This window comes from Lactuca sativa, chromosome 8 (genome assembly GCF_002870075.4).
Source record: "Lactuca sativa cultivar Salinas chromosome 8, Lsat_Salinas_v11, whole genome shotgun sequence".
NCBI classification, from domain to species: Eukaryota; Viridiplantae; Streptophyta; class Magnoliopsida; order Asterales; family Asteraceae; genus Lactuca; species Lactuca sativa.
Window position 1 is genome coordinate 6,997,677 of NC_056630.2, and position 10,376 is coordinate 7,008,052.

General features: G+C 42.3%; 1 protein-coding gene across 1 annotated transcript; it reads right to left on the reverse strand.

Moving 5' to 3' along the window:
* Positions 1-5,471: 5,471 nt before the first annotated feature.
* On the reverse strand, positions 5,472-8,238 carry LOC111876261 (probable pectinesterase/pectinesterase inhibitor 61). Its single transcript, XM_023872805.3, has 3 exons — positions 7,077-8,238; positions 6,524-6,660; positions 5,472-6,379 (listed from the first exon to the last, which is right to left on the reverse strand). Exons 1-3 carry the CDS (start codon positions 8,192-8,194, stop codon positions 5,682-5,684), a joined length of 1,953 nt encoding a protein of 650 aa, XP_023728573.1. The 5' UTR covers positions 8,195-8,238; the 3' UTR covers positions 5,472-5,681.
* Between the last annotated feature and the right edge of the window lie 2,138 nt (positions 8,239-10,376).

Sequence of the window (10,376 nt, forward strand, 5' to 3'; positions counted from 1 at the left end):
TCTCAGGACCGCATGGGGAGTGGATTCGATTTGGGACATCGTCGATCGGTTGACCAAGAACGCCCACTTTGTTCCGATTCAGGAGAGTATTTCGGCCGAAAAGCTGGCCGACATCTATATCAAGGAGGTGGTGGCGCGGAATGGGGTGCCAGTGTCGGTAATTTCAGGCAGGGATGTTCGGTTCACTTCCAGCTTTTGGAAGAAATTCCACGACGATTTGGGCACTCGTCTACATTTCAGCATCACCTTTCACCCGCAGACGGATGGCCAGAGCGAGTGGACCATCCAGACTCTGGAGGATATGCTGCGGGCGCGTGTGTTAGATTTTGGAGGTAGTTGGGATACTTACCTTCCGTTGGCTGAGTTCTCCTACAACAACAACTACCACGCGAGTATCGATCGTCCTCCCTTTGAGATGTTATACGGAAGGAAGTGCAGGACCCTAATATGCTGGGGCGAGGTTGGCCAGAGGGTCATGGGGAGCACCGATGTAGTGCTCAAGACAACAGAAAGGATTCAGCAGGTCAGGAGCAGGATTTAGATTGCTCAGAGTCGGAAGAAAAGCTATGCCGATAAGCACCGATCAGACCTGGAGTTCCAGGTCGGGGATATGGTTCTCCTGATGGTGTCACCATGGAAGGGCGTTATCCGATTCAGGAAACGGGGCAAATTGGGCCCCAGGTGCATTGGACCATTCAGGGTTATTGCCCGGGTGAGAAAGGTGGCGTATAGGTTGGATCTGTCATCCGAATTCAGTCAGATACACAACACTTTCCATGTTTCTCAGCTGCGAAAGTGCCTGGTGGATGACTCGGCAGTAGTGCCCTTAGAGGACATTCAGGTTTATGACAGCCTGAATTACATCGAGCGGCCTGTGGCAATCCTCGACCGGAAGTTGAAGGATTTGAGGAACAAGAGGGTGGAACTCGTGAAGGTGCAATGGCAACACTGGAAGGGCTCAGAATGGACTTGGGATCCGGTGGATGAGATAATGGAGCATTACCCAGAGCTGTTTTTAGGAATGAGCAGCAGACTTCGATGACGAAGTCTAAAATAAGTGGGGGAGATTTGTAGCACCTGGGTCTTGGTACGTATTTCTTTCTAAGTATTTTGCATTTTTGGTCTTGGACTTGGCGAGTTGAAGGACCAACTAGCCGAGTAGAAGCGGGACGGGACGGGACGCGGGATTTAAGCGATGGACTCGACGAGTCGGGTCCCGGAGTCGACGAGTAGACTCTGTCTAGACAAAAACCCTAATCCGAGGGTTTGCACCCTATTTAAACAATTTTATGTCGGCCATAACGTCTCTTATGCTCCCATAACACCTCTCATTGAAACCCTAGCTGTTATTGAAGCAACCTAAACCTTGTTGGTGGATTTTGGTACTTGTAGTCTTAAGAAGGAAGGAGGAAAACTTGAGGAAGCAAGTAAAGACCAAGGGAACCCGACCTTCTACAGTTCACTGAAGGTAAGAAGCTGTAAACTTGCTCTTTCATTTGTTAGATCCCTTTTTGGGGAGCTTTAGGGTTTTTATAAGCCATTTTTGATGGCCAACCATGATTGCAAACATGGCTGGGGGTTAGAGCTTCTGAATCACGTCATTAAGGGGGTCACAAGGCAGTTGGGGACTGCTTTTGCACCCATGAAAGGTCCTATGCATCATAAGAGCTTGTTTTATGTCTTTTTGAGCTCAAAGTCCCATGCAAGCACGTAAAGTTTGTAACTTTATGTGCTAGATCGATTGTAGAAGCTTGGATCTACCTTTTGATAAAAGGTTGTACATCAGAAATTGAGGATTTAGAGTGTGGATGTGACAGACTCGGCGAGTCCAAGGTTTTGAGTCCCATATCTGTTGAAGGTCAAAAGAACTCAGTTGAGTGTTAGAAGGGTTGTAACCGGACAGAAAGAGTGACCCAACGCATTGAACGTAATTTTTGACCTGGAGTTCATGGGACTCGACGAGTACTAGAACAAACTCGACGAGTCCAAGGCAATCTCCTTAAGATCGAAGATGAATTCGATGAGTTGTTTATACAACTCGGTGAGTCGAGGACAGGACTTGTTCATCAGATGAAGGTGGAATCGACGAGTCGGATGAGGTTCATACGATGTTCATATGAGAGAGGAACTCATATGATTTTTTGTGGAAAATGGATTTTTTGTTCGGAAGCTATTAAGAAAGTTTTGAGGTGATAGAAGTGTAGGGCTTCTCGTCACCTTTCCGTGGATATAAGGGTCGTCGGAATGGGGCTTATAACGAAGAAGTTGTGGCCTTCGGAAGTTTCGTGGTTTTCGGGCTTAGCTGAGTACACGGGGCGTACACAAAGAGTACGCGGCGCGTACTAGTGAAGAAGGTAGTACATTGGGCGTACCTTGGAGTACGCTGGGCGTACTAACCAGGATGGTCGTGAATGTTCCCCAGAGTACGTTGGGCGTACTCCAGTCAGAGCAGAACCCTATTTTAGGGTCTTGGACCCTATTTAAGCTCCTTATCTCATAACCTAACCCTAATATCTTCAGCCTCCACCCCTCTAAAACCTAGAAATTGTCATATATCATCCATGGTGGCATTTTGAGCTTATGGAGTCCATTTTTGGGGTGTTTGATCCAGTTTCAAGAAGAAGGAGTTTAATGCAAAGATGGGAATCAAGGAGGAGCTTATGGATTTGGCTTTTAGGACTCATTCTCAGCTTGATGAAGGTATAAAGCTTTGAATTTGATCATTCATCTCTTAGATCTACCATTTTTGGGTTTTGGTTCCTTTTTTGTCCCAAGGATGAAGCTTTATGGTTCAAATTCGATTCTTAGACTTGGGGGTTGCCACCCTTGATGCTATTTGACTCCCTAAGACAGAAAGTTGCCATCTTGATGGTCTTAGTTGGTTCATGCATGAGTTAGGGTCACTTTTATGGAAGTATAATGCCATTTTTGAAGTTTGGGTTTGTTAGGGGCATGCAAAGTCACCAAGTCAGTGACTTTATGGGTTTAGACGTTAAGTATAGCTCAAATATGTGATTTGGACTTGTTGGATCAAGTATTAAGCACTTAATGGAATTTTTGCATGAGTTGTTTGTACGATGGGCGTACTCTGTAGTACGCTGCACGTACAGTCCATTTGCCTAATACGCTAAGCGTACAGAAGAGGTACGATGGGTGTACGCTCTAAGGAGGACTTGGTCCTTAGTGGACTTCGAACCTTTGGGCCCTAATGGTTTTGGGCCTGGAATTGCGGTTTGTAGGGTCTTAATGTATCTTGGGCCAATATTGGAATAGTTGGGCCCATTTGGCCTTGTGGCCCAATATAGAAATGGACTTAACATTGTGGGCCTCGGTTTGGGCCAATTCTTGGATTAGGTTCTTGTGGGCCTTCGTGGGCCAATTGGGGTCAGGATTGTTGACTAAGGAGAATATTGGGCTTTAGTATAAGGTCCGTTAGAAGGGTTCAGGCCCAATTTGGAAAATTAGGCCATTGATGGTTTTATGGAAATTATGATGTTGCGCTTTTGTTTTGGGTTTGGTCCTTAGTTTTGAATCATACTGGCCAGAGGTAGAATGGTCATTTTACCTCATGCATGGATTAAGGATTATGGTATGGGACCCAATTGCTAATTGGGTATATTGATTGGTAGTGACAGCTTGGGAAGTTGGCGGGGCAGCAACTAAGGAATTCATGCGGGAAGCTTCTGCAGTGCGAGGTGAGTCTTCTCACCATACCAATGGGTCTAAGGCACCAAGTCCGGCCCATTTATTTAGCTGTGATAATTATTGTGAATGTGCTATCGATACATTACGTATTATGTATGTGATCATGTGGGGGTTCCCATGGAAATTAGTTATATGTGGTATGCTAGTTGATTGTGTGGTATTTGATATGCTAGTTGTCTTTGTGATGTTTGCATGGAAGATCCCGGGAGGTTCTTGTGGCAGTGGATTGTGACCATGTGGGGGTTCTCATGGCACATGGTATAAGACCCGTAGAAGGTTTCCATGGCATCCCCGTATGTTTATTTTGCATGATTTGTATTTGGTAGTAAAGACCCTGGGGGTTCCCATGGCAGTGGATTGTGACCATGTGGGGGTTCCCATGGCAGTGGATTGTGACCATGTGGGGGTTCCCATGGCAGTGGATTGTGACCATGTGGGGGTTCCCATGGCACATGCTATAAGACCGTGGAGGGTTTCCATGGCAACCCATATGTTTGTATGTATGGCTTATGTGATATATGTAGCTTTTATAGCTAATATGGTATGTATTATGTGGATTGTGTGTGGGGTATGCTCTGGGGGACTCACTAAGCTTTATGCTTACGGTTTACAATTTTGGTTTCAGGTATCATCGATTTGGAAAGGAAGAGTTCGGATTGATCGCAGTGCACACACCTATGATTTCCACAATGAATGATTTTGGGATGAACTCTGATAAATGTTTTACTTAATGATGAATTGAATGTTTGAAATAAATGACATCAATGTTTCAGCTATATTAAAAATGAAATTTTTTACCCTTGATTTTTGGGTCGTTACAGAAGGTTAGATAACATAGTCTTTTTGAGGTAGGTTGGTGAATCCTATACACGTTGATCATAAATAGTAGTATGGTCCGTCGTAATTAGCCGTAATTTAGGGTTGTGACCCGTGATTATGTTTTGACGCCAAAAGTAGAGATGTACACTCAAGAGAGTGTATAAGAGTGATACAGAGAATTTGAGAGTGAGCTCTTGCTTATTGATACCTCCTATGGAGAACATATTTATAATGTTGGTTAGGAGAGATTGTCTACTTTATTCATGCATGGTACTGTCTCTTTTTCAGGCGTTTATTAGGGCAAATTTTTTTTTGGAAGGCACGTAATCTTGATGGAAGAGTTGTGGCGTGTGGTGAGGTGATTTGGTGCCTTTATTACGTTCTGACTTCGGACACATTATATAGTTGCTAGGCTCTGGAGTTGGGGTGGTATTGTCCGTGCTGGAGTGGTATTGTCAATTGTGTACAGTACTACTACCTAAGTTGTTTGAGAATTGTCCCCCTCTCCCTTCTCGTGTTTTGTTATGTTTTAAATTTTTAATTGTTTATTATTTTGTAATATTTTGACCGCAGTATGCTTTGCAATTTAAGAGTGATACCATTTCACTGAAAATTGTATAGGTAACACTTGGTTAAAAGCTTTATGTTTATATACTTGTGTTTCATGTTAAACATTTCATATTATTTGAAACCTTATACATCATCTTATAAACATACGCATAAAACTTTACTCTTCTAGATATTGTATCATCTTATAAAAATACGACTAAAATTAACTTTACTCTTCTAGATATTTTTTCCTTTATCTTCTAACAACTTTATAGGTACAAATTTCAAAAAGAAAACCTTTGTTAGCTAATCATGAACATCTGCATGATAGACATAACTACAAAGAGCCTTTACGAAATCACAATCAGTATAGAAAATAAAGCCACCGACAATAGCAATTCATAAATGGTACAAATTTCATTATCACACACCCCACACGCAACCAACCAAATTTACCCTTTTACATTTTATACCGTATGTGAGACTTCTGGGTTATTCTAATTTTCAAAAGAATTAGCAGATCTCATAAGTCATCACTATAATTATGCCCTGTATAATTAAATCATAGTATAATATAAATATAAATCGAACTAATACACATCAATTAATTACTCCGATAAACCTGCCAAGAAAGCAACTCCGGTGGCCGGTAGCCATGACGATCCATATATAAACTTCCCGACAGTGAACCGGTTTGCCTCAATAGCCGATGTAATCACCCGATAACCCGGCCATTTGACCCGTTGCCCGATAGCCCCACCCGGCCCGTAATTCATATATTCCCCGTAGTATAATGTATCCAGTGCAAACGACCCGTCCCATTCCAGCCAACCTTTCGGGTCAATATGATCACCCATGTAGCTTAACAAGTACACTGTCCGGGCATACATCTTCCATGGCCGACCAAGGAACGTTTGGATACTTCCCTTTGACGCCAAAAGATCCGGTTGGGCTAAAAGCTTACATGAGTGGATCGAGATCCCGGTGTTTTGATTTGGGTCTTTCCGGTTTTGGGCCGTGATTGTCACCTTCTGTTGATCCATCGGCTTCCGGGCAATGATATTGCAGTTTTGGATGACGACGGCGGCGTTGCCGAAAATGAAATCCACCGTTCCATAAATGTCACATTCACGATAGAATTGTCGTTGTGAGTGTACGTATAACGAGTCTTGGTATCCAATTATGTTGCATCGGTAAATCACCGACTTATCTGCACCCACTCGGAGTGCTACAGCTTGGTGTTTTGCGGCACCGGCGTAGTTCTCGAACGTAATGTCACGTGCCATGAACCCTGCTCCGGTGGCAGCTGCAAGTCAAATGTTTATTTAATGTACAACTTTACATGCATGGGGTACAAATGATTAGTGAAATGATGGAACAACGCACATGGAAAGGAAGCAAAAGTTGAAAATGACAATTCAGGACATGGGCTATCGGGTTTTATATTTACCAAAAGAAGCAGTGTGGAATGTGGTCACGTTATCAGCAACGCTCACTCCTCCTGTAATGACCGTTTTGCCCATACCATCGCCTATGAACATCAAATTCGTTTTCTTCCTTCCTACCTTTAATTCTTTCTCTTCGTACCTTCAAAATAACAAACAAACAAAAAAGGTTATGAAAATAATAGTAATAATTTGCATTACGACTTCAATGTCGGAATCATTGCTTACGTTATAATTAGCCCGCACCAAACTTAATTGTTTTTATATACCATGCGTCAAATCCTATTTATTATTTATTAAGTTGTATATGTGAATATTATTTGAAAAAATAAAATTAAAATAATAATAATATAACTACATGCCAAATATCCAATCATCCACTTCTATATATTAATTACTTGTCTCTCTTTTATAGTATTATTTAATATTTAAAAACGTACGAGATTTTTACCGTTGACTACGAGAAAACTGACAGTGGTATTACTGTAACTGGACCAAACTAAAATGCCCTTTTGAAAAGTGACATTGAAAAGAAAAGAAAGTGCGTGTGTTTTTTACCTTCCAGCCTTCACGTAGATGATGAATCGGCGATTACTATTCTCAGGTGCTTTTTTGATCGCCTCCTTGATCGTCTTGCACGTGCCATTGCCGTCTTGGGACACAACTATGTCGGCTTGAATTAGGGACGCCGGCGTCTGTATCAATCTTCTCTCTTTCTTCCTCACCCACACTGGAAATTCCGGTAGCGGTGATAATTTACTGGTTTCTTCTGCTGATGACATTAACCTCCTCCTCCGCCGGTTCTGTATCGGAATTCCATCTGCATCCTCGTCCTCGTCGTCATCAGATGATGAGTATATCGCCAAGCTATTGCTCACGAGCTCCGATAAGTCCTTAAGCTTCTCTCGCATCTGATTCCTCACTTCTCCTTCCTCCGTCTCCGACAAACCGTCCGTACACGTGTCTTGATTCGTGAGCGACGCGCTGAGCCACGTCATCACGTCTTCAGGTGATCCTAGGCGCTGCGGGTCACCGTCACCGGAAGGGGCGACGGAAGTTAGCGAGCGTGTGAGCTGGTCAACGGAATCCTCCAGAAGCTCGAGGCAATCGTTGTATGCCGACCGTGCACGTCCGTCCATTTCCAGGTTGCTGAGATCGGTAGACGTATACAACGCCTTCCCGACATGATGAAGCGTCATGTTGACTGAAATGTGAACCAGTTCCTTATCCGATGCGATGAGTGAACCCGGGAAATCGACAAGCGAATTGACGCACAGGTTCTGGTAAAGTGTACGGCTACAGACTCGTGATATGGCTTTCGTCGGCTGCCGGTGGGTCATTGAGCCGGATCCACCACCGGAGTCTTTACTTCGGAGGACCACCACTAGTGTCACAGATACCGCCGACGCGATAATGAGTGTGAATCCGACTATGAGAAGAAGGAGCTTTAGCCTGGACCTTCTTTTGGGGGTTGGTTCAAGTGGTTCTGATGAACTAGTGGCGTAATGATCCTGCGTCAATTCAGCATCGGATTGTGATTTTGCTTCAAGCCTACCGTAATTCATGATTATTCTTAGATTCTGAACGATTGGTTGCAGAAGAGAGAGGATTAATTTGGGGATGATGATCGAGAGGGTCAAATCGGAGAAAGAATGAATATAAATATATACATACATACATACAAAAGGGTGGGCATAGTCGACACTATTTAGTGATGACTGTTTACTTGGACCACGAGAAATTTAGTTTGTTTTGATTTATAAAATTTTATGATATGATTTTAGGGTGGGATGAGTCGACACTTTTTAGTCGACTTTTTAGTGGTATCGTTTGTGAAATGGATCCGAACAACGTGTTGCCACCAATCGGGAGAAGTCACAGGCTATCTATCTCGTTTAAATTCTCTCTCTACTCCTCTTTCATACAGTGTTAATATATAGATTGGATGATTACTTAAAAATCGGTGAGAATTATGAGAACAAATATTTATCGTAATATTGAAAGAATAAGTGGTTAACCAAATCCTATGTGAGTAACTAAGGAAACATAGCTATATTGGGCTTAATACCTTAATTTAATGAAAGTGAAATATTGATAATATTTTTTAACACCCAGTTTCTCTCTAGGAAGTAAGGAAACCGACTGTTGGTCATTAGGGTAATACTTTAAATCTAACAAGTTTGGTAGCTAAATTTGTGAAAGGGGAAAGTAGATATGGAAGCCCTCTTAGTGTTTTGAGTTAGTCGATCAAGGGAAGGAGTAGAATGTGTGTTCTTGAAAGAATAATTAAACCAAATGGGGGTTTTAAATGAAAACACATATTTATGCATTGGAGAAGAATCCATGCCTAGAAATTAATTCTCGAAGGTATGAACACCTCCCTATTTGACTTGCATTCGCGTGTTTAACTTGAAAATGACCAATCTCATTTACTTCAAATGGTAATTTGGGATTAGAGTGTGAAATTCTTTGAATAAATCTTAATTATTATCATCCTTTGAACTTGACTCTAAGATGTTTAGAGATGTTAGGTGTTGAAAATGAGAAAAAAAAACTTGTAACATCCCGATGTCAAAGTAATTTCAATCTTGACCCTATGTTTGAATAATGTTATATTTTAGCCATTGGAATTGGAAAATTGGCCCTTAGTGGCATTATAGTAATTTGGACTTTGGGTTAGTACGTTGGGCGTACGAAGCGTACGCTGAGCGTACCAGGGTGGACCTTAGTACGCTGGGCGTACACCTCGTACGCAGGGCGTATGCACATGATGTCCAAACCCTAATTTTTTAGGTTTCGGCCCTAATATAAATGTCATTATAACCTCATGCCCCCTTCCTTCTTCAGCCTCCTTCTGTGAGATCGACCACAAGCAAACCCTAAGTGAAAGAGTGCCTTTTTGAAGCCAATTTGAGTGTTTAGAAGTGTTCTTGAAGGTAAAGAGTGTGGTGTGAAGAGCTTTGAATTGGGAAGCACCTTTGATCTGTGATTTCTTCCTTGATAGCAACCTCTAGAATGTAAAAAGTTAGCATCTTGATCACTCCATCCTATAGATCTAGACTTTTGCTCTTTTAAGACACTTTTTGGCCCTAGAGTGGTGATTCTTGAGCATGGCATAGTCTTGACCCGATAAGTCGCCCTTTCAGACCTTAGGGAGGGTCTTGAGTCATAAAAATGTAGTTTTGTTGGTTAGTTTTGCTCCATACATTCTTTAGAGGGTCTTAATGCATTAAGATGTTGTACTTTGGAGTATTGGGCACTTAATGGACATGCAAAGTCATAAAGTTGGAAACTTTATGACTCTTGAGGATGATTTAGCATTGGATCTGAAAGTTGGACGTAAGAGATTAAGGCATTAAACTCTTAATGAAGTTTGGGAAGTCTGGGCATACGCCCTGCGTAACTTGAGTACACAGCACGTACGAGGTCAACTCTCCTGTTTGTGGTCAATGCTCGAGTATCCCCCGCATACGCACCCTGAGTTGACTCGGTCGGGTTGACTCAGTTGACTTATTGATTTGACCAGTTTGACCTAAACTAAGGGTGACCAAGTTTAACTTGAGGGTATTTTGGGTATTTTGGATTGTGTTTGAGAATTGGTCAATTGGATGGATAGGCTTCGGTCAGAGCAGAGATTCGGAGTCGGGACCTCATCAGCTATTGTTCAGATTGATATGTGAGTCTTCCTCACTATACTTAGGGGTCAAAGGCAACAAGGTCGGCCCTTTGGATTGATATCCCGGTTTAACGTTTGTTGTTATGTTGTGATGATATGTTAGATCTATATCTTGGTATATAGGATATTGTTATGTTGTAGAGATCTGTTAAATCGACATCCTGGTATTTGGGATGTTAGCA

Bases quoted from the DNA above. Each gene is read 5' to 3' on its own strand.
- LOC111876261 (XM_023872805.3), bottom strand. From the start codon at position 8,194: ATGTATGTATATATTTATATTCATTCTTTCTCCGATTTGACCCTCTCG. The intron at 6,661-7,076 runs GTAAAAAACACA...GTTATTTTGAAG, and splicing joins ATCTACGTGAAGGCTGGAAG to GTACGAAGAGAAAGAATTAA. The intron at 6,380-6,523 runs GTAAATATAAAA...TTTGACTTGCAG, and splicing joins ATTCCACACTGCTTCTTTTG to CTGCCACCGGAGCAGGGTTC.